Raw genomic sequence first — 27,080 nt, 5'->3', positions numbered from 1 at the left:
GATAACCCGGCCACGTCCTGCAGGTGCAGCAGGAGGGGGATTACGGCTCCCGGGTCAGCGCAGGTGAAGGCAGAGTGGAAATAGGGCTGGGGACGGGGACGGGGCGCTCTGGCACCCCGCACGCCGGGGAGGATCCATTCCCGTGCCCCCCGCGTGGGTGAGCTGCTGCTGGGGGGATACGGGGCAGGGGATGGGGGCTACACTCAGCTTAATGCATATAGAAATCCCAAATAAAGCTAAGAAAATAGCTCTAGAAATACGCCACCTCTTCTAAAAGCCCTGTTCCCTATGGGGCTGGTACAGGAGGGCAGCAGCTCTGCCCAGACCATCCCGTCCCGTGGCAGCAGCACCCCTGGGACCCCGTCCCCCAGTGCTGGTCCCAGCACCGTGTGGGGGTCCCAGAGAGGGTCCCCAGCCCCCTGGCTGCATCCCCGCAGGGATTATGGCTGTGGTGGGCAGCATGGGGCAGGGATCAGGGGATTAAGACATTTTCCGTGTGTGCAAACCCGCTGCCAGGAGCCCAGAGCTATCTAGGAACGGGAGACCTGGGGCTGAGCAGCCAGGGGATGGGGGGAGGAGGGTGGAGAGGCCAAGATCCCCTCCCTCCATCCCCATCCCCATCCCCTGGGCTTGCAGGTGGTGGGGGGAGATGCTCAGGGAGGTTTTGGAGCCCCAAACCCCCAGGGATGGCAGTGGGAACAGATATGGGGCGAGGTGAGTATGGGCCATGCCATGTGTGAGGTGTGTGCTGGGGGAGGAGAGGTTGGGGGATATGGGGTGGGGGGATTTGGGGGCCATCAGGCGGCTCCCTGGGGACAGCAGGGCGCCGTGCCCTCCTCGGGACCGGGGCAGAGTGGTCTGCCCAGGCAGGCACGAGGGCTGGGCGGCTCCAGGAGCTTGTTAACCTTAATCCTCCCCTGGATTAATGCTGGGGGGAGCTGGGGACAGCGGGTAAACCCGCAGGAGCGCAGCAGCGGAGCGCAGCAGCCCAGCGGGGTGAGGAGGGGACAGAGGGCGCAGGAGAAGGGCAAGGAGAGGGGCAGGCGGTCCCACAGCCTAATCGGACATGTGGCCACGGATTTTGTGGGCATGTTTCTGCGCCCTGCCCTCGCTGGGTGCAAAGGGATGGGCGGCGTGATGGCTGGGGGCACGGCTGGTGATGGGGCGATGCTTCAAGGGATGTCCCTGCGGGGCCACCACGGGTGAGCCCTTGGGATCGGAGCGGCCCAGAGGTGTGGGAAATGCCTGTTCTCAAAAGGATGCTCTTTGGGGAAATGCCTGCCTGGGCTGAAATCCCTTTCCCTGGAGCTGAGCTGAGCCCAGCTAGGAGGAGCAGCACATTTACAGCTCCCCTTTGGGCATCCCCAGCCCGGAGCTGTTTCACCATACGTCTACCCACAGGGCTCAGCGCCACCCAAAGAGGGGCTGAACCCACTGTGCATCCCAGGAAGATGCCACGGGACGTTGTCGCCCACCCCAGCGCAGCCAGGGTCACCTTGGGCTGGTCCCCAGTGGGGCCACGTGCGTGTCCCCCGGGGCAGGGCAGCGAGGCAGGACGGGATGTGCTGTCCTAAGTGGCATCTTCACCAGATCTGATCCAGCCTCGCAAAGCCACAGCGCCTTCAATTCCCTTAGCACTCCAAATCTGCTACTGTGCATCTAAGCGGCTTATTTTAAATACCCCATGATGGACTGCTCCTTTGTAATGTAATCCAGCCTCGTGTGTCCCGTTCCCCTCCTATTCGCGGTGATTTAGCTGCAGCTGTGACAGCTGAAAAAAAAAAAAAAACACACAACAAAAACCCTCCCCGCTTCCCCCTGCTTCCCAGGAAACTTCCCTCGCACCAGCCCTGACCCCAAATCCCTCTCTGCCCCATGCTGGGGGATCCTACAGATGCTCCCGCTGCCTCCCCCATACCCTTAATGTGCATCCAGGGCCAGATCCTGAGCCCTGCGCTGCCTCGGCTGCTTCCCCCTAGGGAAGAACCATGCAGGAGCCTTTTTGGGGAGGTTTCACCCAGTTTCAGGCTCAAACAGCCCAGGAGTGAGACCATCCCACATTTCGGGGCAGGGGTGGGAAGGGGGGAGCCGAGCCCCCAAAGCCCCGCTCACGGAGATGGCGGAGAGCCTGCTGCTTCCCCCAGCGCTCCCCTTTGGGGCTTGTCTGATTAATGAGGGCTTGTTATTTCCAAACTGTTTGAAACCGTGTTTATTTTATCCGCCGCCGGATTCCTGCGACTCGGGGCTCGTCGCGAACTGCCAAAGATGAGTGACAGAGCCCGCTAATTACAGCTAATGATGGCCTTAAAGGATTCTCCGCGTGCGCACGTGCGTCTGTGTGCACACACGCCGAGGGCCATTTATAATTTAAAGTGGGGAGCCTCGTTAGCAGGAAGCGCGCCCGGATTAATTGCCAAAAGCAGGCGGCCTCCGCTCTCGGGGAGCCGCGGGGAGCCCGAGCGGAGGCCACGAGAGGGGAGGAGGCACCCGAAAAGAAACCCGAAGCTGTTCCAGATGGCGAAATCCCTTATCTGTGTCTGCAAAGCGCATCCACCCTACTTGGAAAAAGGAACCCGAGCCTCGTCCCCTCGAGCTGGTGAGGGACGGGCTCCCTGGGAAGGGAGCGCTGTGCATGTACCACTGTTTCCTATCTTTTTTTTTTTTTTTTTTGTGGGGAAAAAGCTGAAATTGGACGGGATCAGGAGTAGCCAGCACGGAGGGATTTTGGGGCTGGCTATGTGGGACGGGATGGCTTGGATGAGGGCTTCTTGCTGGAAGCAACAGCTTCAGGTCAAGCCCGATGGCTTGTGAATTTGTCTTGGATCATCTGGATCACTCTGGACCCCAAAACGCTTGGGTTTCTCTGGCTGAAACGTTCCAGATGTTTCGGTTTAGTGCTTTTATGCAGCTGTCGGAGGCCAGGAGCAGTGCTCCTCCGATAGGCGCGCAGCGGCCAGAACAGCGGGGCAAGGCCATCCAGGTAGGGCCAGTGCCTGCTTTTGCTTTCTGCGCTACCAAAAAAAACCCAAAACTCAACCCTCTGCTTCAGTCCCAACAGATTTCTTGCCAAAGTTTCTTCAAACCAAAGCAATGAGCCAGGGGAGCGGGAGCTGAGTGGCCAGGACAGGGGGAGCGCAGCAGGTGGCAGCCGCCTCCGCTGGGCCAAAATGCCACGGGGACATTTGGGTGCTCGGGGCTGCCCCGAGCCACACCTCCAGCTTTGGTTGAGATCCCAAATCCCCCCCAGTTTGTCCCCAGCTGATCCATAACAGCATGGTTAAGGCATTTTGTTCAGCTTCTCCCCTAGTTCTTCTTTTTTCTTTCACTTTTTTCTTTTTCTTTCTCTCTCTTTTCTTTCTTTTTCTTTTTGTTCCTTTTCCTTTTGCTTTTGCTTTTCCTTTTCCTTATTTTCTTTTTCTCTTTCCCTTTTTCTTTCTCTTTCTCTTTCTTTCTCTTTTTCTTTCTCTTTCTTTCTTTTTCTTTCTCTTTCCCTTTTTCTCTCTTTCTTTCTCTTTTGCTTTCTCTTTCTTTCTTTTTCTTTCTCTTTCCCCTTTTCTTTTTCTTTCTCTTTTGCTTTCTTTCTCTTTTGCTTTCTCTTTCTTTCTTTTTCTTTCTCTTTCTCCTTTTCTTTCCTTTTTTCTTTCTCTTTTTCTTTTTCTTTCTCTTTCTTTCTCTTTTTCTTTCTCTTTCTTTCTTTTTCTTTCTCTTTCCCATTTTCTTTATTTTTCTTTCTCTTTTTCTTTCTTTCTCTTTTTCTTTCTTTCTTTCTTTCTTTCTTTCTTTCTTTCTTTCTTTCTTTCTTTCTTTCTTTCTTTCTTTCTTTCTTTCTTTCTTTCTTTCTCTTTTTTCTTTCTTTCTCTTTTTCTTTCTCTTTTTATCTTTCTCTTCCTCTTTTTCTTTTATCTTTTGCTTTTTCTTTCTCTTTTTATCTTTCTCTTCCTCTTTTTCTTTTCTTTTTTGATGTTGGAAATTCTTCACAAGCTCCACTCCGGTTTGGGATGGCCGGCTCCCTCATCAGCACATGGAGCCCCCCTGACATCCCTGCTACCAGCAGGAGCCGGATGGCAGAGAAAACACCGAGGGGCACGGCCAGGAGGGGATCTGGGATGGAGCCAAAGCGCAGCCATCCCCAGGGCATGAAGGGTGGGCGCAGGACGAAGGGGTGATGCTGATGGGATGGCACTGAGGGTGGGCAGTCCTGTGCTGGGGATGGCAGCCAGGGCAACGTCTCCATTTCCACGCCTGGCACCTTCCCCCTTCGCTGCCCCCTGGGAAGGCGGATTTCTTCCCCAAGGAGTGCAGGGAAAGCGTTTTCCACCACGCCAGCTGAAAATGGATTCGCAATCCAATTTTACCCTAGTGCCACTCCAGTGATTTTGATGGAGCCGCTGTCGCTGCGTGCGGGTTGGAGCCAGCGGACAGCTGCCGTGGTTTCACAGAGCAGAGGTTTCTTATCTGTGTCACCTTTGATTACTGTAATTGAAATCCTGCTCTGATCTGATCTGTGCCCGAGCGTTTCTGCTGCCCGCGCGGCTCCCGGCTGGAGCGGCGAGATGACGTTAATAGATTGTAAAGGCAGCAGGCTGCGAGGAGCTCTGCTGCCCTCTCACCAGCAGCCACCAGCTGCCTGGTCCCCAGCTCCATCGCTGCCACCCCGGCGGTGCCGATGGCATCACGGAGGCTCAGCCACCCTCTTCCCGACGTCTCCTATGGAGCCGATGTGCTCCTGCCCCTCCGCTGCCACCCAGGAGAGGATGCTCCTGGTTCTGGTGCCCAGACCATCCCAAAACATCAGCCAAAAAGAAAGGAATAAGGCCCAGAAACACGGTGTGCACCGAGGGGCTCAATCCTCACCCCAGCCCCCGGGCAGCCGCTTCCTCCCCGGCCGGTCATTGTTTGGTGGCACAATGCTGCGGGTCCGAGCGGCCCTTTATCAGCCCCGGCCATGCAGGCTGGGGAGGAAAAGGGTTTCAATCCGAGCTGAGCGATGTTTCCGCCAGCAGACGGTCCCCAGAGCGGGGCCGGATCCCTCCAAGCTGTGTGTGTGTGTGTGCGGCCCCATCCTGCATCCCTGCCGGGGTCCCCTGCTCCTCCGAGGTGCCCGCTGCCCTCCCCGCTCCACCATTAATTAAATACAGACTAAAATTAGCTGTGAAGGCAGCACTGCCAGGGTCTTCCACCGAAATCTGCCTGCGGGATGCAGCAGCATCTGCCCCCCAGCTGGGTGCCCGGGGTGCTGGGGGTTCCCCATCCTCTGCTGCACCACGGGGCTGGTTTCCAGCGGGCAGCATCGCTCCCTGGTCCACAGCACAGACCCACACCTCTCACCCCAATGCTGCCCTGCGTGGCCTCGTGGAGGTTCAGCCACCTCGTGGGCACCCCGGAGGCTTTCCCCACTGCTTTCACCCCGCTCGGCTGCGCTCGGGCCGGAGCAGCTGGAGAAGCATGAGGCTCCTTCTGGGATCGCAAGAGCGCGCATCCTCGGCGTGTTCCTCCCCGTGCCTTGGGGGAGCTGTTATTTTTAGCCGCTCTCCCCATCTCACGTCACTAGCTAGGCTCTTGATCTCTCTTTTTTTTTTTTTTTCTTTTTTTTTTTTCCCTCCCCAGCATTAATTTGCTCTGTGTTATCTTCAGGTTAGGGCAGCCAGAACCAGGGATCTTCGCAGCAGACCGCTTGCCTCTCCTCACCCTCTACCCAGAGGGGTTTGGATGGGCTTTTCCTCTTTTTAACTCATCCTGGGGGCTGCCCCCTGACATCCCCATGGGATGAAACATAGGCTGAGAGACAAAACAACCTGGAGGTGCTCTGGCAAGGCTCATCCCTTTCCTTTTGGCCTCCTTGGGATGTTTTGTGTCTCCCTGTGGCCGATTTCCCAAGCCAAGAGCCAGGATGCTCGTGGCCGCATCCCAAAATCCCAATTGTGAGGAAAGTGCCCCGGTGCCATCTGCCCCCTGCCCGGCTCCGCCACGCTCTCAGGGACAGCAGGAGATGCCCTGGTGGTATTTATAACTCCAAATCCCTTTTCCTGCTAGTCATGCTCCCGTCCCCTTCCTGGCACGCTCACCGGCCCGTCGCGACGAGGGGACAGACGCGGAGCAGAGACGGAGAGAGCGATGCGGGGGTGGCTGCCACGCCGGGTGTCCTGCAGAGGGACAGCTGGCCCTGTCCCCTGCCAGCCCACCCTGTCCCCTGCCAGCAGCACGGCCCCCTGGGGAAGACCTGGGCTTGGAAACCGCCAGGCTGTTCTCCGCTAAAACCCTCCTCTGAAGGAGCTCATCCCCAAACGGAGCTGAAATCCGCGCATTTTCTCCCCAAATCTGCACCGAAGGACAGTGATGCTCCCGTCCCCTCAGCGCTCTGCTTGCTTTCCCTGCCTCTGCTTTTGACTTTCTTTTTTTTTTTTTTTTTGGGTGGTGGCATTATTTTATTTTTTTTTCCACCAGACTTTGCTGCATGGTGAATAAAGGCATCCTGCTGTCTGAGGGCTAACGGCTTGCCGGAGAGATAATAAAGCAAAGGGGAGTAAATTAAAGTGCCTATAAATAGCAGCAGGAGAGGAAAAGGAGATGAAGTCATCTTCCTTCAGCTGAGCCGGTATTTACATCACTGCTTCCCTTCGCCTTCCCTCCCCCTCGCCCAGCTCTGCAAACAGCCCCGGGGGATTGGGGGCTCTGTGCGCCCCCCGTCCCCTTCTACCCCCCGCGATGTCCCCGTGTCCCTGGGGTGCTTTTGGGCACCTGCTGCAGTCCCTGCTGATGGTACGGGTCCTGATGGGAGCCTCCCGGGGCCACCATCCCAAACACGACCCCATAACCCCCGTCCATACCCCCGTGGTGCCCCGCGCCCCGGGTACGTCTGTGCCTGACTCAGCCTGAGGTCACAGCGCGGTTTCCTCCGTGTCAGCTCCTGGATCCTATTCCCGGGCTGTTTGCACACCCCCGCCGTGTTCTTCCGGGGTATTTATAGCTCCCCGACACGGGGAATGACAGAGCCACCGCTCCACACACCCAAATAATGTCGGTGCCAGGTCGCGGGGGGCCGGGCCGGGCCGGAGGCGCGCGGCCCCTGCCTAATAATAATTCCTCGCGCTTTATATAGGGCGCCTTTCATCCGCTGCTCCCCCGAGTGCTTTACAGGCATTTAATTAAGCTTCCCGACATCCGAACGTGATGACAGCCGAGTAATCACATCCTCGCTTCTGGATGCGAAGGGAGCAGCCGGACCCAGCTGGGGGCACGCAGCCATCCTGGCTCGCACCCCTAGAGGAGATCGGAACCCAAAAAGGGGAGGGGGACCCCCAAAATCCTGCCCAGCCCTGCTGTGGTGGGTGTGACCGGTGCCACCATAAGGTCTGGGGACATCGGTGAGAATGTCACTGTCACACAGAGCCTGGGGACGGCTGGGCCACAGCTGCCCGACATCTGGATCGGCAGGGGAAGAGACGCCCCGGTCTCGGGGACGGGAGCCATAAATCAGCCGCTGGGACTGAAAGGCTGATTTATGGGGGATATTAGGAGTTGTAATCCTGCCCGGCCACCCCCCAGCGCCGCAGGGCGATGACAGGGACCCAGATATATTACAGGGAGGGAGCGCACAGAGCCTGGAGTCCCCGGGGCCAGCGCCAACAGATCTCTGAGTGGGGGGTCTGGGAGCTGCTGCGGCTCCCGGGTGGCTCGGTGGGGGGACAGGGACGTGGCTGGGGCTTGGCTGGGGATGGGATCCCGCAGGGATGGACCTCCACGATTCTTGGGGGCTGTGGTTTGTGCCACCAGCACCCTTCCTCCCTGCCGTGTCTGTCCTTTGGGATATGCCACATCCCATCCAGGGGGCACAGAGGCACGTCCTGGGGCTGGGGACAAGGACAGGGCACAAACTGCCACCAAACAGGAGGGGCAGAGTCCAAATCGTAAACCCAGATTTGCTTCTGATTCACGATCCCTCACCATATTATCATTGTGTTGCTATTTTTTCCCTCCCAAACCCCAGCCAGATCTCACCCAGCCCTCACCCTGCCGAGACCCCTCGGCACGATGAGACCCCCCCCGGTGGCCGTCCCCGAGCCGTGCCACCAGCTCTGCCCCCCGCCACCACCCCTCCGGCCGCGTGTCCCTTACCGGGGGCTGCCGGCAGCTCCGCCGCCTCGCTGGCCACGATGAGGGACTCGAGGATCCTCGCACAGAGCTCGGGGCTCGCCTCGGCGCTGTGGGGACAACAGGGTGGCCGTCAGGGTGCCAGCAGCTGGATGTCCCCGGGGGTCCCCGAGCCGACCACCCCAAGGCTCCCCGGTGGATGTAAGGAGGTGGCACACGACAAAACTCCTCCTGACCCCAAATGATGCAAAATGGATGGGCGAGGGGGGATGTGGGCGGCTCACCTGGAGGGAGCGGGGCGGAGGAGCAGCTCCCCAAAAAGCTCCCCGAGGAGCCGAGCCGACAGCCGGTTCTTGCGGGAGCCCTGGCAGAGGCGGCCGAGGTGCTGGGCCAGCTCCTGCAGCAGCAGTGCCTGGGGCTGCGGCAGGGCCGGGGGGGCCAGCAGGGCTCGGGCTCGCTGGCCACACTCCTCCAGGCCCGGGGTCTCTGCCAACGAGGGGAGAAATCAAGTTGAGGGGGGTCTCTGATCCCCACGGAGCCTTGGTTTGCCACCATACATCCCCTCCCCAAATCCCTGTTTCTTTTTACCCCATCCCATATGCAGATGTCGGGGTCTTCTGTCAGAAAAAGGAAGCTGGGAGGTAAAGGATTTGCCAGGAGAAATGTGGGAGAGCCTTTTTGGGTGTCACCCTTTTTCTTTTGGTGCCATGGCACTGCCATTGCCACGGGGGGACATGGGATATGGCAAGGCACAGGGACGTGCCCGTGGGCACCTCGAGCTTCCAGCATCGCTCCTCGGGACCTGGAGCTGGATCCCGGCGGGTCCAGGACTCCTCTCCCCAAAGATTTGTTTTTTTTTGGGGGTGTTTTTTAAAATTATTTTTATTTTTATTGAAAGCCCCGGTGGTTCTGCCTCTGTTCATCACAGCAGCGAGCGGCCTGGGCTGCAGGGGGAAGGCGCTTCCCTTTGAAGCTGCTTAACGAGGCAACCCGGCTAATTGCTTCCTAATTGCGTTTTTATCCTTGGAAGGGAGGCAGCCTTTGATTTCTCCTCTCCGACGGGGAAGGGGAAGGCAGCGGCCTGGTGCCCCCAGCCCAGGGGGATTTCTGCTGCGGTGTCCCTCCTCTTCCTCACCCAGAGCTGTCCCCGTGGCCCTCTCCAAGGGGACGGCAGGCACAGCGACCAGGGAGAGCTGGTGTCAGAGGGGGAAATCTGATTTCAAAGGGAATCGGGGGGAAGGAGAGGGTCTGACCAGGTGGGAGACCTCGTGGCAATGTGCCTTATTCCCTTTGGGCAGGCCGGGCACCCCGTCGGCTGCTGGCCATGAGCCCCAGGTGTGCCACCTCGCCGACAAAATTCAGCTAAAGCCATGAACTCGGCAGTCCCATCTGTCTGCAGGAGAGGCTGAAAAGCTTGCGAGGCCCTAAAGGCACTTCCAGCTGAAAAAGCAATGAATTTTCCCTGCCCATACAAAGCCAAAAGCTACCCCTAGGGCAGTATCCCCAGCGGATGGGGACAGGAGCTGGAGATATTGGGATTTTTCCTCACAGGGGCTTCCCAAAACTCCTCCACCTCACAAAACATGGGGAGACCCCGTCCGTGCTTACCTTGAGCCATGTGGAGCAGGTCGGTGCAGACGGCAGGGGGGATGAGTGGGGCTGGCAGCTCCTGCAGGTACCACCTCAGGGCCTCGGCCAGCGTCTGGGCATCGAGCAGGTCCATGTCCACGGCTGAGGGGTCTGCAAGAAGCCCAGAGGGAGCCCTGAGCCCGCTGCATGTCCCCCTGCTTCCCATCCTTTCTCAGGACGTGGGGGGATTTCCCTGCCCATGCCCTGCTGCCCTACATGCTCCTGGTGCCACCGTTCCTGTCCCATTGCCACCAGTTTTGGGGTTGGGGTGCCCAGGGTCACTGTATGGACAGCGCCTGGCACTGGCATCCTCCAGCACTCATCCTCCAGCACTCATCCTCCCTTCTACCACGACCCCAAAGAAATACGCCCCGCCAGGAGGCCACAAACACAACACCCCAGCGATCCCAAAACACCACGAATGAACCCAAAGCGCCATCGCCTCCCCCAGCCCCAAATCGCAGATGCCCAGCTGTGGGGTTGAGCAACAGGGCAAAGCACGTGAAGAGGGCTGAGATCATCCCAAAACGGGGCCAGCACTCGGAGGAATGTGTCCCGTGGTCCCGCCGAGCCCTGTGGCCAGCTCGGCATGGGGACGTGACTTCAGCCGAGGCGTTGCCTCATGAATTTGTCTTGGAGGTCCCAGCCCGGCAGCCCAGGGGACACACACACACGTCCCCTTTTGCAAAGATCTCGAGGTTTCAAAATCTGGCTCTGGTGCAAGCTGGAGCCAGAAGTGAGTGTTTTGAAATTTTCCTCGCAGGAGAAATCTCGCAGGGGGTGTGCTGGGGGGGGAAATCCCAAGGTATTCGAGGCCAATTGAAATGGTTCGTTTATAGAAGCTGAATTTCTCAGTGAGGATACTGAAATGAAAGAGCAGAGTTTGCAGGGTTTCAGGGATGATGTCTCAGGTCCCACGTGGCCGGGTATGATGTGATCTAGGAGCAAGGCGGTGGCTGTGCCCAGATCTGCACCCCCTGCCTCTCCCCTCTCTGCGTTTTTATCCCCAAGTGCAGCTTTCCCCAAATCGGAGGCATTTGGGGGCACACTCCTTCTCCAAAGGAGCAAAAAATGCCCCAAGCCTCCAACCATTTCGACTGGCAGTGGGGTTATGAGCCCAACGTGGTGAAAAACCCCATTTCCTAGGGTCAGGCTGGGCTCCCATCGTAGGCTGGGTTTGGGCACCCCGAGCTGGGTCCCCCCTTCCAGACCTTGGTGGGCTTTTGGAGAGCATCTCCCCGAGATGTCCCCACCGTGGCCGGGCAGACGAGGCCCGTGCCCATCTCCCCCTGCTCTGGGACAAGAAATTGTGGCGGTTCCCTTACCGGCAGGACCTCGCTGCCTTCCCTTCAGTGCCCGGCCCTTGGCTGGCTGACGGGAAAGCAAACAGATTGAACAATCCCCGGGGCGAAGCCTTTAACCCAGCGGCTGGAGACGCTACCTCATGGTCAGGAGCAGGCACCCGGGCCGGCCACAAACCCGCCGTGACAAAAGGCACCGCGCCGCCAGCGTGGCCGAAGGCGACCCGGGGCAAAGGCAGCGCCGCGGGGCTGGGAGAGGAGAAAGAAAAATCAAAAAAAAAAAGAAAAAAATAAAAAGAAATGGAAAAGTGCCCGTGGGAAGGGTTTGCCTGACACGTTCCCAGCACCCAGCTGCGCTGCTGGACCCCTCAACTGGCCATCGATGGCCCAGGAGATGCTCCAGCCCCTGGTTTTGGCTGAAACCCTGGGATGATGCCGGGTGGGCACCTGGGGCAGCCCCCACAGCCACATCCCGGTGTCCTTGTGCCCAGGAGGGGCTCACGGGGCTGAGGGAGCCACGGGGTGGCTCCTGTCCCCGTACGGAGCCTGGTGCTCGAGGTTTCAAGCGTGGGGATGAGCGAGGAGGACGCCTGCTTCCCCTTAGGCCGGGCAGTAGGGGACGAGCCCAAAATCCTCCTGTACCTACTCCGACTTGGCACAGCCCCTGCCCGCCGCGGGGGTCTCGCTGGGGAGCTGTCAGACGGTGCCAGCACGGATTGGGGAGAGCAGCCGCAGCCTGTTGGGTGCTGGAAGGGGATGCCAATGAGTGCTGGCCCCAGGCAATCAGCCCGGGGCTCCACATGGCCTAATTAGCTCATTTGCATAGGCTCGGAGGCGCGTTCAAAGGGAAGGCGCAGCCCGATTTCAAAGCAAGGCTCCAAAACATCCTTGCAGCACCCCGAGAGTGCCGCGATGGGGAGACCGGAGAGGGGTTGCTGCCTCCTGCCAGCAATTAATTTCGGATGGGGCTGCTCCCCTGAGGTCTCCTCGGTTTGTTGGACAGAAACAGCCTCTGCTCTGCTGTCCCCAACCTCCGGGACACGCGGTCACATCCCCCTGCCCAGCTCCCCTCCTTGGTGCTCCCCGGGGTGCTCCCCAACGTGAGGCTGGGCCGGCGGCCTGGGGAGGGTTAAATTAACCCCGAGGCAGGGCTCTGCCCCCGCTCGGGTACCGGAGGGAGATGATAACCCCTGCGAGAAGCTAATGATGCTGCAGGATGAGTCACGGCTCCCCCAGGCTCTCCAAATCTTTCTGCCCCTTCCTAGAGGTCTCCGTGTCCCCTCCCCGGCTGCAGGGCAGGGACAGAGGGACCACAAAGAAGGAAAACACCCCAAAAACCGTGGTCACCACCTGCACAACCCCCAGACCTGACCCCATCGGGTGTAGGAGCCTGCCGGACATCCCGCTGCAGGGATTTCCCTGGGGAATTTCCCTGGCTTTGCCTCAGCACCGCCGCAATGTCCCTGTGCCAGCCCGGCGGTCACCCTGTGCAGGGGACTGCGCCCTGCCCCGAGCCCCAGCAGCCCCATATCTCCCCCCAGCTGGGTTTCACCCTGGGGCTGGGACCCCTCCCAGGGGTTCCTGGAGCTGAATTTGGGAAGGCGTGGGTCCCAGCCCCGCGGCGTGAGTCACAGGAGACCACTAATTTACCCTCCCTCCATCCCCACCAAATATAACAGATGAGCTCATGCCCCTTCCCAGCCTCTGGCCACCGCAGGTTTATTTCCAGGTACAAGCGCAGAGCGGAGCAGGCACCAAGGCGCCTCTCCTTGGGGACTGAAGTCACAGTTTATGGCTTGGCCAGGGGAAAAATGAGCTCTTGGGGACCCCAAATCCGTCCTGACATCCTATGGGTGAGGATGGGGGAGCACAGCCACCCCGCTCGGAGCGCTCCCTCCCTGGGCACCCACACACGAGGCACCCCGGGGTGCTCCCCGCTCCGACCCGGTGCTTTCTGCCCAGCAGCAGCTCGCGGAGCCCACCGCCTCCTGCTAATCCCCACCAAGCCCTGACCTAATTCCCGGGCACGTGAGCGTGTCTCCAGGCAGACTGCGCCGCGCCAGGGCCGGAGATCAAAGCGGGGAGGACGGCAAGACGGCACGGCACGGCTCGGCACGCCTGGAGACAGCGGCTCCAATCCACCTCCGCCTGCTGCGTGTCACCGGGGGGGGACACGGGACAGGGGCACGTGGGACCCCGAGCAGCACAGGGCCCCCCCAGCACCCCGGGAGCAGCTCTGAGATAAATGCTGAGTCCCAAGAGAAGTCACCCCCCCCCCGGCCCCATCCTGCTCCTGTGGGCACAGCACCCGGCCAAGCTGGGACACCCCAAATTTCAAGGCGATGGAGAAATGGGGCAGCTCTGGGGGTGAGGGACACACACCCACACGTTAAGATTTTTGGGGTTGAAAACCAACATGCGAACTTTTTTAGCCCCTTCCCCTTTTTCAGTTTCCCTCCACGACTGCCAGACCCTGGCGTAAATGGGGCATTGACCAGGAAGCCGACACCCCCGGAGGGACCCCAGAGTCTCTCCCACAGACCTGCTTCCCCCCCCGAGCCGAGACAGGGTTTGTTTCCCAGCCTCTGCCAACCCCAGATCCTATTTCTCCCCGTTCCCAAAAATCCAGCTTGGCTTTTGCGACGGGAGGAGAGGAGCTCGTGGGGACGGACCACGGGGCAAACGTGCCCCCTGCAACCCCACGCACAGTCCCGAGCGGCTGCGGGCACCCCCCTTATTTTCATTTTTTTTTGTTTCCAGGGCTACTTTACAGCCCAAACACTACAAAAACCTGCAGGAGGCTGCAGGGAGGAGGGGGGCAACGTCTGCATCCCGCTGAGCATCACCCCCCAGCCGGGAGCTGGCACCCACGGCGTGGCCCCCGGGGCTGGGGGACCCCCGCGCCTCCCCCCCTGTGCCAACGCCGCCTCTCGGGGAGCGCCGGGGGCTCGCCGCAGCCCGTTCCCCCCGCCTGGCAGGGACTCTGCAGCGGGGAAGCGATGAAGTCATGGTGCTTAATATAGCGATTTCATCACGGCCCTTCTCCCCAGCAACACGGCTCGGGAGCTGGCGGGGCTGCGGGGCCGTGCCCGGAGCCGTAGTGCCGCCCGCCGGGCTCTGGGTGCCTCGGGGCACCCCGCTTCCAGCAGCATCCTTCCCCCCCCTTTTCCCCCTCTCCTCAAAAAGGAGATTTTTTTTCCCCCCGTTTCCTTCTTCCCCATCGCACCCACGTGCTGCCTGCCCCATTTCTCAAACGGAGACGTGAGAGGTTTGCAAAGTGATTATTTTTTTTTTTCCCTCTCCCTAAAAAAAAGGCAGCTTCTAGTGAAGGGCTCCAGCCAAAAATAATAACCGGCTTTTCCTTTCCTCTGCTGCTCCCTCTGCCCTGCAGCCCCCAGACCCCCCCCGAGCTGCCCCCATTGCAGGCAGCAGCACCCGGGGCCGGCTCAGGGTTCCCCCACAGCAGCCCCAACCCCACACCGGGTGCCAGCACCCCAAAACCCATCCCGACCCCACACCTGTATCCAGCAGCACCCCACCGGTGTCAGATGAGCTTGGAGGGGGGGCTCCCATGCAGGCAGTGCCCTACAGAGCTGTAATTAGGGCCCTAACGAGGTCAGAGCCATAACCCAGCCCTGGCACAACCCTACTCAGTGGAAGCATCGCCTCCAAGCCGGGCACTGGGGGATGTGGGGGGGATGTGGCACGGGACTTACCCGCCAGCAGGGCCTGCTTCAGCTCAGCATCACCCAGGGCACCGGGGGCTGATGTGTAGAGCACCTCGCTGTCAAGCCCTGAGGAGCAGCCAGGAGATTTGGGGTCAGTCCCTGAGCCCCAAATCCCCCCTCCAACAGGGGAATGACAGAAGCAAGCAGGGATGGACACTGGGGGTTCCCTCGCCCCATGCACCCCAGCCCTGTGGGTCCCGGGGTGCACGGCTTGGCCCTAGCGATGCTCAGGGGCATCGGTGGCTGTGGGTAGGGCAGGGTGGTCACACACGTGCCCTACAAGCACCTTGGCTGCCCCTACCTTGCTTTTCCAGCGCCTCGATGAGCCTGGCCACGGTCGTCAGCGCCTGCTCGGGGAGCGCTGGCTGCTCGCTGTGCTCTGCCTGCCCGGGGAGCCCTGCTGAGGAGAGACAGGGAGAGGGGCTCGGAGTGCATTCCCCAAATCCTGGTCTGCTGTGTGCATGTATTTCCCTCCAAAGCATTTATTTTCCTTCCTTCCTTCCTTCCTTCCTTCCTTCCTTCCTTCCTTCCTTCCTTCCTTCCTTCCTTCCTTCCTTCCTTCCTTCCTTCCTTCCTTCCTTCCTTCCTTAAAGGCAATTAAAATGACTTTTTCCACTTGGTACAAAAAGATTTTGGAGATGTCTGAGCGTGCTTTGGGCAGCAAGGTTTGGTTCTTTGGTAACTGCTAGAGGAATTGAGTCCTTAGGTGGTACAAGAGCAGCCCTGGCACCCACAGCATCTGGGAAGGCTGGTGTGTCAAGGGCTGCTCCGCCTGTTTCATGTGACTATCTGATCTGTTTTGGTGCAATTCTATTAAAAAATAATAATAATGGTAAATTCGATGATGAGTCTGGGTGCCTTTTTCCCACAGAAGCCAGCTGCAGCCCAGCCAGCTCGCTCCCTGTGATCGGTTTTTCTTCCTGCCTGGCCAGAGGGCAGGGAGCTCGCCCGTGAAGCCAATAAATCCTGAACAATTTTAAGGAAGGAAAAAGAAAAAAAAAAAAAAGAAAAGAAAAGGACTTTGGGCAGGAAGGTAACAGAGGTGAGAAGAGATGGTGCTGGCCCAGAAATGAGAGCCCTGCAGCGGGGTTTGAAGCAAAGCACATGGGTGGGAGCCCGTGGAAAACTCTCCCACCGCACTGACGGATTAAGGAAAATGGGGTTTTGGCCTCAAAGCTGGCAGCTGGGGGAGCAGGGTGCCAAGTGCAGAGGATAACTGCCTGTCCTTCACTGGATATGGCCCTGGGCAGGGAGCTGGGTGTCCCGATGGGGTGCTGGAGGGAGGCGATGCTGTGGGACAGCCAGGCAGGGGCTGAGCAGCCACGGAGCTCCTGGGAAGTCCCAATGCAGCAGTGGCACTCGGCTCCATCCCAGAGCCATTTTTAGGAAGTCGTCTAATTAAAAAAAGACCATTCCTCCCCGCAGAGCCAGCCCTGGCTCTGGGGCATGGCTTGGAAAGGCAGCGTTTCCCTCCTGCCAGCCAAACCCTTCCTCCGGCTGGAGAAAGCCCAGGGCACCGTGGGCAGAGCCCTGCTCTGGGCTCCCACCCTGCTTGGGGTCCTCGGGGTCCCCGAGCAGCACCAGGGCTCGGGGGGCACTGAGGGCACCCAGGGCAGCACGCAGGTATTGCAGAAAAATAAGGATTTGAGCCAGCCAGCACAAACATGAACCTCAAAAGCTCTGCCTGGAGATGGAAACAGCAAGGGAAGATTTAAAAAAAAAAAAAAGAAAAAGAAAAAAAAAGTGGTTCTCTTCCAAAAAAACTTTGGAGGTTTTCGTTATAAGGAAACCCCATGGGGGGCACCCCGGGTACAGGGACACAGCTGGGGGGTGCCTGGCAGGTGGCAGCACCCCCTGCCCCCAGGCCCCGCTTTTTGTGGGGTTTCCTCTATAAAAAATGATCTCTGGGCTGGGGGCTTGATCCTGGGGCTGGCTGGTCTCTGTCCTTCCAGCCCCGGCAGCCTCGCCGTGTCCCCGAAGTGACCGTCCCAGCCTCCTTGCTGCTGCCCTGAATCATTCTGGGGGCACGAACCCCTTGCCAGCGGGTGCTGCCTCCCCAGCCCCACACCAGCAGTGATTTCTCTCTGTCACATCCCGGAGGAAGAGAAGATCACGGTTTTGTGCAGGGCTGCTGGGTCGTGTTTGCCTCCCCAGCTGGAAGGGGTTTTTCTCGCCTTTCCTTTTTCGCTTGGATGCATTATGCAACCGCAGTGCGATCCCAAGCCCAAACGCGCTTGGCCACCATATAAGTGATGAGGGCAGAGGGGGCTCAGCACCCCCAGCAGAGCACAGGCACCCCAACACCTCACCAAAAACACCCCCCCAGCACCACACCACAGCCCCCAAGGAAATAAAACCCCCTGCGTGTTGGGGGTCCCCACCAAACCGTGCCAAACGCTCGCACCCATCCCTGCGGTGTCCCTGTCCCCACACTCCACCCGGGCTCTGTGCCACCCTCGGGGTGTCCCCGTCCCCACACTCACCCCAGGGCTGTCCGGCGGGCACGGGGGTCCCGGCGGGTGGCGGGGGCAAGGGTCGTGGCTTGGCCTTGGCGGTGGCGGTGGCGATGCGCACGGGGCCCAGGTACTGCACGTAGGTGCCGGGGAAGTCTCCGCGCTCCTTGGTGCGCTCGTTGAGGCCGTGCAGCCAGCCCTGGGGGCTTCGCTCGTCCCCGTCCTTGTAGTCGGGGGCAGCCAGCAGCGAGGCCCTGCTGACCGTCAGCACGTCCCCGGGGCTCAGCGCCAGGTCCTCCTCCCGGTCCTTCTGGTACTCGTAGAGCGCCCGGTACTGCAGCCCCTCCGGGGAGGCCATGGCGATGGGATCGGGGGATGCTGCCCCAAGCTTGATGGGCAGGAAAAGATCCTTCTGCCTCCGAGAAGCGGCTCCTGACCCCTCCGGTCCCAAATTCACCGTTGGGGTTCGCTCAGGCGTCGTGGAGGGGAGCAGGTGATGCTGACCCGCGTGCCGGCCCCAAAAAGACGCCGTCGCCTTCTCAGCCCGCTCCCTCTCTGCCCTTCATCCTGCCGGGGTTGGGGACCGGCCTCCCCGGGCTCTGTCAGAGCGAAACGCAGCACATCAGCCCCCTGCCCCCACCGGGACCCCAGCCAGCCCCGTGTCCCCCACCCCGGGCACCCACGGCCGGGGACAGTGGCAGCCAGGGGAGGCAGCAGGGGCCGGGCGCTGCGCACCGGGACAGTGCCGGCAAGTCGGGAAAGTAGGGCGAGGGATGGAGCCCCGAGCTTACAGCACAGGCACCCGGGCTGGGCAGCCTACCCCCAGCCCCAAAACGGCACAGGGGTGAGCGAAAATATAGGATTTTAGTGGTTTCGGATTTATTTTATTTATTTTATATATATATATATTTTTTAATATCCCTAGGAGAGATGACAGCAGCGAATGGTGTCGTGTGCCCCCCTCCCGCTTTCCCCCTACACCCCGGGTGCAGGATTTTAGTTCAATCTCGCCTTTCTTTCTTCATTTACGGCTTTCTCGATTTATTTCCAAGCCTTTGAAACACCCCCTCGGAGACGGCACAGCGCGGAAAGCCCCCCCTTTTTCCCCCCCTCCCTTCCAACGCCCCATCTCCCCTCGGTCGGGAGATGGATGGGGACGGCCTCCCGGCCCTCCCGGCCCTCCTGTCCGTCTGTCCATCCGTCCTCCTGCCCCCCCCGGCCCCCCTTTGCCCCCCCCCCGCCCCAGCCTTACCGGAGCGGAGCGGAGCGGAGCCGGCCCCGGCAGCAGCGGGGCGGTGATGTCAGCCTCGCTCCTCCCGCCCCTGGGCACCGCAGCGCGGCGGGGGCGGGGGGGGGGGGGGACGGGATGGGATGGGAAAGGGGGGGCTGCCTCCTGTCTGCACCCCAGGGAGAGGGGACGGGGTGCCCGAGGGGTTGGGGGGAGAGGGGGGCGTCAGATACGCGCGGAGATTCAGGTTATAGGGGAGCGGTGCCCCCCCTACCTGGCTCACTGAGGGGTGGGGGGGGAGGTGTTGGGGGTGTGTAGGGGGGGGGGGGGGGGGGTTCAGGCTCTGGCACCCATCCTTGGGCACCCATTTCCAGGACGCCCCTCATTTGGGCACCCATCCCGTGGACGTCCATCCCTTGGGAATTCGTCTCTTGGGCACCCATTCCCAGGGCACCCTTCATTTGAGCACCCATCCTCAGGACACCCTCCCTTTGGGGACCTTGAGCACCCACCCCCTGGGCACCCACCTGTAGGGCACCCACCCCAGGACACCCACCCCAGGACACCCACCCCCTGGGCACCCACCCCCATGCCCATCACCACCCCATGGCCACGGCGTGGTTGTTGCATGCACCAAGAGCACCGGGGCTCAGCCCGCTTCCAGCTGCTTTGTCTCTTATTTTATTTTATTTTATTTTATTTTATTTTATTTTATTTTATTTTATTTTATTTTATTTTATTTTATTTTATTTTATTTTATTTTATTTTATTTTATTTTATTTTATTTTATTTTATTTTATTTTATTTTATTTTATTTTATTTTATTTTATTTTATTTTATTTTATTTTATTTTATTTTATTTTTATTTTTATTTTTTAAATCCCCACTTCTCACGCTGACCTCTCCAAACCGACAGCTGCTCCTTGCCTCTGCTGCAGGTCGGGCACCCTAAAAGCAGCTGGGATGGCACCTAAAATGTCCCCTCCGGCTGGATCCAGGAGCAGTGCGGGGTGGGGACACGGGAATTTCCAACCCTAGGGGCTGGGAAAGATGGGGAAGATGCAGCGCGGCAGCATCCTGGGGGGATTTCACTGCAGCTGCCTTCACCCTGCTCCCCAGAGGCTGGGCTTCCAGCACTAAATGGGATTTTTCTGTCCCGCTGCCCCTGGTGCTGGCACCCTGCTGCTGCTGGAGCTGTGGGGTCGGTCCTTGCCCTCCCCTCAAACCCTGCTCCCCGTGGGGCTGCCTGGTGGGCACCTCCCCAGCGATTTCTGCCCCTCCTGCTCCAGGAGCACGGCTGCGGGGCTGGAGTTGGCACTATCAGAGACCCCAGCTCACGGGGAGCATCCTACACGGCCCCCAGCACCTCCCCGAGCAGGGGATCGGTGATTCCCCCAGATTTCTTTTTATTTCCACCCTGTTGCAGCAGGAGGGGAAGAAGCGAGGTTTCGAGGTTTTCATCACAGATTCCTAAAGTTTGGTAACTTCAACCTGCAAACCTAAAGCCGTGCCCAGCTCATTTTGAAGGCTCATCCCCAACGTGTTGCAGCTCCTCCACCCCACAATCGACCCCAGGGCCAGCTGGAGAGCTGGACGGGTGCTCCCAACCCCAAATTGGGGCTCACCTGGATGGGGCTACCCCAAAAACTCATCAAGACCACCCTGAGTCCCTCTGCTCTGGTCCCCTGTGGCCCTGCATGGGGTTTTCCACCCTGTGCTTTCCAGGAAGGAAACCCGAGGCACAGTGGGGTGTCCCCATGCCCAGCTCCGTCCCCATCAAGCCCCACAAGCCCCACAAGCCCCACGGGCTGGGAAGGACACAGGAATGCCATTGGGCTTGTCCTGCTGAGGTCAAGCCAGAAAATCCAGCCCCAAGTCCCCAGTGGGGTTGGGATGGGTGACACGGGAAGCGCCCAAACCCCAGAGTATGTGGTTAGGGCAGCGGGGTGCAGCCACAGCACTGCCCTGCAATTTCCTTGGGGCTGGGAGTGAGCCTCCTTCCACACAAATATTTATGGGTTCTGCCGAAATTATTTGTGGGGTGGGGGGTTGTGTGCAACGAGCAGGGGATGGGGAGGTTTTGGGGAGAGGGGAGATACGATGGAGGTCTTCTTTTGCATTTAGGGGCAGCAGGTCCCAGGTGGGAGAGGGCAGGAGGGCTGACGGGCAGCTGCTGTGGGACGGGCTGAGGCTGCAGGCAGCGAGGGGAACGGGTTAGGGCACCCGGATCTGGGTGAACACCCTGGGAGGGTTTAGGGCTCCCCCACATGCCACACGTCCCAAAGGGGATGACTCCATCCCGCTGAAATGTACCCTTGTGGGGAGGGACGTGACGAGCACCCGGCGCCTCTGCTGGGGAGGACCCCAAAAGGGTCAGATCTGGGGACACAGCATCCCCCCGTGCTCTGCTCGGCTGGGCAAAAGGCATTTTCTGGGGAAACCACCCCTGTTTCCAAGCATCTTCCCCCCCAAAAAAAACAAAACATTATTTTTTTGGCAGCCCTTAGGCTATGGCCGGTCTCTGCTCACATCTAGCACTGGCACCCGCTCTGGTCATCACCATCCTCTCCTGCCATGTCCCCACCAGCAAAAAATACACTGCAACAGTGGGAAACACCCCAAATTTTGGCTTTTCATTTACAGACCGGCTCCGGTGGCCATATCCCGGTGCCCTCCTCTCCCTGCTTCTGTTTCGGGCCAGGAGACCACAGATTTGGGGCTTTCACATCCCTGCACCCGGCTCCTCTGGGGGCTCCGCCGCCTGCCCCAGACATTGCCAGAAGAGCTCCAGACCCTCAGTGGCCACTTTGGGGTGCGATGCTTGGCCATACAAAGCAATTTTGGGGTGTTCTGACCCCAAATCCCTTCCCCACCCCCTCTCCTCCCCAGCAGCGCCCAGAGGCCGCGGTGATGGGCTCTGGCTGCTGCCTCTCCGGTCGGGGTGGCTTGGGCAGCAGAGGGCAGCAAGCCACCGAGCACCCAAGGGACCTGGTGGCTCTGCCACCCCCAGGGGGTGGCCCCAAAGGGTTGGGCTGCTGCTTGGGCGGCCCCGGGGCCGCTCCCATTTAAAGGGTGTTGGGGGCGGCACGGGGGCGGCAGAGCGGTGGCGTTGGGTTGGGGCTGCTGGAGCTGCTCGCTGCAGAGGTGTTTTGGGGGAAAGCACGGCTGGGAGGTGTCCCAGGACTTGGAGGAGCCCGGTGAGGGCTCCCTGTGTGTCCTCCCTACCCCAAAAAAAAGCCTGAAGGAAGGGGGGTTGCGACTGGTTCTGCTGGTAACGTCTCTCTGCTCGCCTCCCCCCCCTGCTCTCTCCAGGTGCCAAGATGGGGTTCTTCACGTTCATCAAGGTCATGATGATCCTCTTCAACCTGGCCATATTTGTAAGTGCTGGGGCTGTCCCCACCTGGGGACACCCGCTCTCGGCGGTCCCTCCAGGCTGGGCTGTGGGGCTGGGGAGCACCCTGAGCCTCGGGGCTGTGGGGTCTCCTGCTCCTGTGGTGTGCCCAAAGCCCTTGGTGGGGGGAAACGGGGAACAGTGGCTGTTGTATCGACCCCACAGGTCCCTTCCCTGTGCCTGGCGGGGTGCTGGGTGCCCCAGGGTCCCACCCGCTGGGCTCCCCCTGTCTGTGAGGGGAACAGCAGCGACCTGGGGCTTGGGTGTGGGGGTCTCTAGGGCTGGGGGAGAGGCTGAGCGTGGTGGATGGCATGGTGGCAGCTTCCCCAGGGGCTGGTGGCCTCCATCCACCTCCCCTTGCTGCCTTTTGGGGTTGGGTTGGGAGCTCAAGGGCACACGGGGTGGGCTAGGGCTGAAGCTGCCTGCAAAACACCTGGATGAAGAGAATCAAGATGCTGAGATCCTCCAAAAACCATTTTTTGTCATTTTTTTTGTCATTTTACCCCTGCTCTTCCCTGAGCACCCCATTTACCACGTCTCTCTCCCCCCAGCTCGGTGGCGGAGCCCTCCTGGGCGTTGGCATCTGGGTGACGGTGGACGGGCAGTCCTTTGTGAAGATATTTGGGGGGATTTCGTCCACCGTCCTGCAGGTCGTGAACATTGGCTACTTCCTCATCGTCATCGGTGCCATCTTGTTGATCATCGGCTTCCTTGGGTGCTACGGCGCCCAGAAGGAGAGCAAATGTCTCCTGATGATGGTAAGGACGGGCCCGTGATGAGCCAGGCTTTATCCAGTGGGGTCTCTGGTGGGGGAAGCCTGAGGGATGGGTATCTCCATGGAGGTGTTCTCCCCAGGTGTCCCTGTATCGTGGAGGGCTGGGTGGACCTTGGAAAAGCAGATGTGGGGATGGTGGGACCCCAAAATTCTTCTGCCTCTGCCTTGGAGCAGGGCTGGTGGCAAATAGACATGGATTGAAGCAGGGTGAGGGTCCTTGACCTTTGGGGAGTGGGTGGGTTTTGGGGTGCTGTGGCACTGGCTGTCATTTTGACCTCCCTCCCCTCGCTGCTTCCCAGTTCTTCTCCGTGGTGTTGATCATCTTCATCGCCGAAGTCGCGGCTGCCGTGGTGGTTCTGGTCTACACGAGTCTTGTGAGTGGCTTAGCAGGGTGCTGGGCTGGGGTATTTTGGGACAAGTGTGATCCCTTTAGGAAAACAGGGGAGCCTGGGGGTGCTGCCTGCGGGCTGGGAGGACGGGACACCAAACTGGTGCCAGCTCTGTGGGACAGCCTGGCCGGGTGGCGGGGCTGCCCGAGGTGCAGGCAACAAGGCGGGGATCCCATTACCCTAAAGAAACAAGCATAATCACACAGGTTTTGCCCACCACTTGCTCTTGAACACCTTAGTGAGGAACCAGCCAAGGCTGGACACCTCTGGTGGCAGCAGCCACGCAGGAGAGGCAGTCCCGAGAGAACCCAAGCGCTTATTATACACCAGGGAGCTCCCCTGGGGAGGAAGGCCGCGACATCGCCTGGTTGGAGGCAGGAGAAGTCAACCACAGGGCAGGCACCATTCCTGGCCGCCCCGGCCGGGCTGCTTATCGACTGAGTCACCGCCAACAGCGGCCTCGGGGCCAAAACGCCGCGGTTGGTGAGGCTGCCAGGCTGCCTCGGGTCAAAGGGACAGGGCGTGACGTGTTCCTGGCCCTGCTTGGCCTGCGTGGCCTCTTCCCCGTGGGTTTGGGACCGGTACGGGCACTGCAGGCCCTCGACTCCGTGACGCTCCCCGGGATGGTCTCTGATGGGTTTTCTCGGCCTCTCCCCGCAGGCAGAGACGTTCCTGACAGCCGTGGTGACTCCCATCCTGAAGGAGAAGTACGGGGATGACGAGGATTTCACACGCATATGGAACGCCACCATGGCGGAGGTGCGCTGGGCTCCCCCCTGGTTTGGGGTCAGGATGCTCTCGGCAAGGGCTTGGTGGTGCCCACGCGGGTGTGGGTGTGGGGTGGGGATGTGGCCCAAGGCGTGTGTGACTACCTCACGGGTTTCCAGAGGGATCCAGAGGTCCTGAGGTGGGGTGAGAAAGGTCCTGGGCTGAGCCGGGTGACCTCCTCCACGGGGCAAGGAGGCTCCAGACCATGTTTCCTGCAGGAGGGAGTGAGCGGCGGGGACATGGGCACAGGGAGACCTGTAGGGTGCTCTCACCACCCCTCTCTCTCCCTTAGGTCGGCTGCTGTGGCCTGAATAACTACACAGACTTTGAAGGCTCCCTGTGGTATGAGCAGAACAAAAACTTCCCTCTGCCCTGCTGCGAGGGCGTTTCCCCGTGCAATGCATCACTCGCGGCAGCAAGTGATGCCCCGGTATGAACACACACGCGGCTCCTGCCTTCCAGCAGCACCCGATTTTGGGGTGCGCCCAATTTTGGGGTGCATCCTGGCACGGGGAGGAGGGCCCAGCCTTTACCCCCAGCCTGAGTGCTGGGCACAGCGATCCCCTGGGTGCTGAGTCCCTGGGGGGGGCTTTGTGGCTTTGACTTGTCCCCAGTGGCCTGCTGGGGAGGAACAAAGCTCCTTCCATTGCCCGGTCCCAAATTCCCTCATTTCCCCACCCTGTGGAGATGTGGGGCTTTGGGGCTGAGGGGTTGATGAGTTGTGTCCCCCCTCTCCGACCATCTCCATGACCGTGAAGCTCTGGGCTGGAGCCACGATGTTCCTCCTGGGGGAAATGCCCTCTGGCTTTGGGATCGCAGCTCCATGCCCGTCCTCATCTGCCTTGCTGCTCCCGCAGGGTTGTTTTGACCAGATTTTGGAAGACATCAAGACGAATGCAGACGTGGCGGGCGGTGTGGCTGCCGGCATCGCCGCCTTGGAGGTGAGTGCCCCGAGCAGCGGGGTTGGGGTCTTCTGGAGGTGTCGAGGGGCTGGTGCAGCCCCCATGGGCCACCACCTGCCGTGGGGTGGCTATGAGCCTTCCTCCCCGGGCACACCCTCCTCTTCCTCCCTGCGTGTGCCAGGCGGGGGCCATCACTGGGCTGCCTCTGTGCCAGGGGAGGACACCCGTGGGTCTGACTCTCTTCTTGCCTCTCCAGATCGCATCCATGGCCGTCTCCATGTACCTGTACTGCCGCCTGGACCAGAAGTGACCCCCGGCAGCAGCGGGAAGCTGTGCCCCCCCCCTCCGTGTGCCGGGGTGCTCCTGACGGCCGCACCACTCTCTGGGCCCGATGCCGGCCGGTGCACTGTGACCTTAGAGCTCTTTTGATCTACTGAGCTGGGATCTGTAGAATTTATATGTATATTTTTGTACTGATACGGCGTAATGCATCTGTACATAGAGATATTTTTTATTTTTTTTTTGAGGCAGGGAAGGGGAGGGGGAAGCCACCCGGTCTGTTTTGCTGATGCCAGCAGGAGATAGGGCCCAGGCAAAGATCAGGGCTGTTGAGCAGGCAGCGGCCCTGCCCTGACCAACCCTTGTGGTTCCTCCCCCGTCCTGCCACCTCCCCGTCCCTGGCCTTACTTTGCTGGCCGGGGACTGGGCTGGGTCCCCAACCAGCACGGTGGTGGCTGCACCCCCAAAATGGGGTCCCTGCGCTGGTCCCATGGGGTCGCTGCCCCTGGCATGGAGCTCAGCCCTGTAGGTCCCCACTGTGATTTCAGTGTGAGAACCCTCTCCCTAATGTAAAGAAAAATACAATTATTATTATTTTTTGTCTTGGATGTAAGCTGTTTTCTGCTGTCTTCAATAAAGCCGTGTACCCGCAGCCCCTGCTGTGCACGGGGGGCTGCCCATACCTCGCTTCCCTCCGTGGCTCCTCTGCACCTTGCCCTGCCCTTTACTGGAGCCTTTTCCTGCTCTGACCAGCACCTTGCTGGGGAAGCAGGATGGGAGCTGCTGGGATTTTACCCGTCTCTGTGTCCCAGCCCCATTCCCGTCAGAGCCCATGGGGGAGGAGGGCTCTGGTGACCCCAAAAGAGGGGCAGCTCTGCCTCTTCCAAACCAGGGCCCTGCCTGGGGCTGCTGCAAGGAAAGCACAGCCCCAGAGCTGTGTTTTTATTCCATTTTCCACCTTCATCCCGTGGGACTTTGACCCCGTCCCCAGGCTGTGTGTGCCATCAACAAGCCCTGCCGTGGGAGCAGGCACGTGGCAGCGGGGCAGGCACGAGACCTGCTCCCCACCCCAGGTGACTCAGCTGGGGAAAGGCTGCCAGGAACATGCTGCTGCCAGGTGGGTGCTGGTCCCAGCCTCGCCGCAAACCAGTGACCCCGGGGGTGACGTCAGGGGGTTTTTATTCCCTGTTTTTCCTTCCCAAAGGTGTGGGAGCCGCCCAGCCCTTGGCGCTGCCCCAGCCCTTCGAGAGGTGCCGGCATCGCCCATCGGCACGGGTTCCTGCGGGCGACGCTGGTGGTGTTGGTGGCTCTGGGTGGTGTGGTCATGCTGCTTGCAGACACTTGAGCTTTGCAGACGTCACTCCACAAACAGAAGAGCCCCCGTTTCCCTTTGCTTTGTCCCCTCTTTCAGCCATACCCATTTAAATCAGCTTTGTCCATCCCGTGCAGGCACCCACAGGGGTGCTCGGGGTGCCTGTTCCTCAAGGCAGCTTGGGGACCCCATCCCCAGCTGGAGGTCTGGGCCCCTTAATTTGGGGTTTTCTGGCAGGAATGAGGCCAGGCCAGCCAAAAGGGCTGGGGGATGCCAAAACCCTGGGCACCTCTTGGTGCCTTTCCCTGCTGCATGGAGGGAAACTGAGGCACGGAGCAAAGCCTGGGGTTGCAAGCCCTGGCACTGCCCTTGCAGGGATGGAGGTGCAGGTCCCACCAAAGGTGTGTCCTGCCATAAATCCTGCCCCAAGTTCCTGGAAAATGTGGGGCAGGGAGACGTGTGGGATTTCTGCCAGCGTCCCTTGTCCTGCTGCCTGCTGGCACCACCAGAAGTCCCCGCAGCACTAAATTTGCCTGCTCCCATAAATACTCGGCAGCTCCACCAGCAGCACCCAGCTGTGACATCAGTGACCGAGGCCAAAATCCCCACGCACACGTAACAGGGGGCAGAAACTTCCTTATTGCCCTGCTTCGGTGTCCTTGGGCTCGAGGTCCTGCGACTGGTGGGGTAAACAAGTGTGCCTGGGCTGCTCCCTGCTTGGGAAGGGGGCTGGAGCTCACCGGGGCTGGGGTTGGGTTATTTTCACCCCCAGGGCACCCCGAGGTGCTTAAAATCCTGGGAGGTTCCCCACCAGCACCACGTGCCCCGGGATGG

At 60.0% G+C, this 27,080-nt stretch overlaps 2 protein-coding genes across 3 annotated transcripts in view; one reads left to right on the top strand and one right to left on the bottom strand.

Moving 5' to 3' along the window:
• Window positions 1-17,560, bottom strand: part of LOC311212185 (phosphatidylinositol 3-kinase regulatory subunit gamma) — a gene marked incomplete at its 5' end in the record, with an annotated part of 54,140 nt that extends 36,580 nt beyond the window's left edge. Inside the window, 6 exons of one of the 2 annotated variants that reach the window (XM_084291382.1) lie at window positions 8,116-8,201; window positions 8,376-8,577; window positions 9,700-9,822; window positions 14,729-14,815; window positions 15,051-15,146; window positions 17,233-17,560. In XM_084291382.1, the coding sequence (XP_084147508.1) occupies window positions 8,116-8,201; window positions 8,376-8,577; window positions 9,700-9,822; window positions 14,729-14,815; window positions 15,051-15,146; window positions 17,233-17,560 (922 nt within the window). Of the gene's footprint in view, window positions 1-8,115; window positions 8,202-8,375; window positions 8,578-9,699; window positions 9,832-14,728; window positions 14,816-15,050; window positions 15,147-17,232 lie in introns of both variants that reach the window. The other variant, XM_084291381.1, reaches the window with a different exon arrangement.
• Window positions 17,561-21,750: 4,190 nt separating this feature from the next.
• TSPAN1 (tetraspanin 1) lies at window positions 21,751-24,965 on the top strand (the record flags this gene model as incomplete). The annotated part of the gene is made up of 7 exons (XM_084290823.1): window positions 21,751-21,807; window positions 22,373-22,579; window positions 22,896-22,970; window positions 23,646-23,744; window positions 24,046-24,183; window positions 24,611-24,694; window positions 24,912-24,965. The coding sequence occupies 7 exons, from the start codon at window positions 21,751-21,753 to the stop codon at window positions 24,963-24,965; spliced, it is 714 nt and encodes a 237-aa protein (XP_084146949.1).
• Between the last annotated feature and the right edge of the window lie 2,115 nt (window positions 24,966-27,080).

This window comes from Netta rufina, assembly GCF_964035555.1.
Source record: "Netta rufina genome assembly, chromosome: 8".
NCBI lineage: Eukaryota > Metazoa > Chordata > Aves > Anseriformes > Anatidae > Netta > Netta rufina.
The sequence above is the reverse complement of the archived record's forward strand: the minus strand, read 5'-3'. Positions and strand labels throughout refer to the sequence as shown.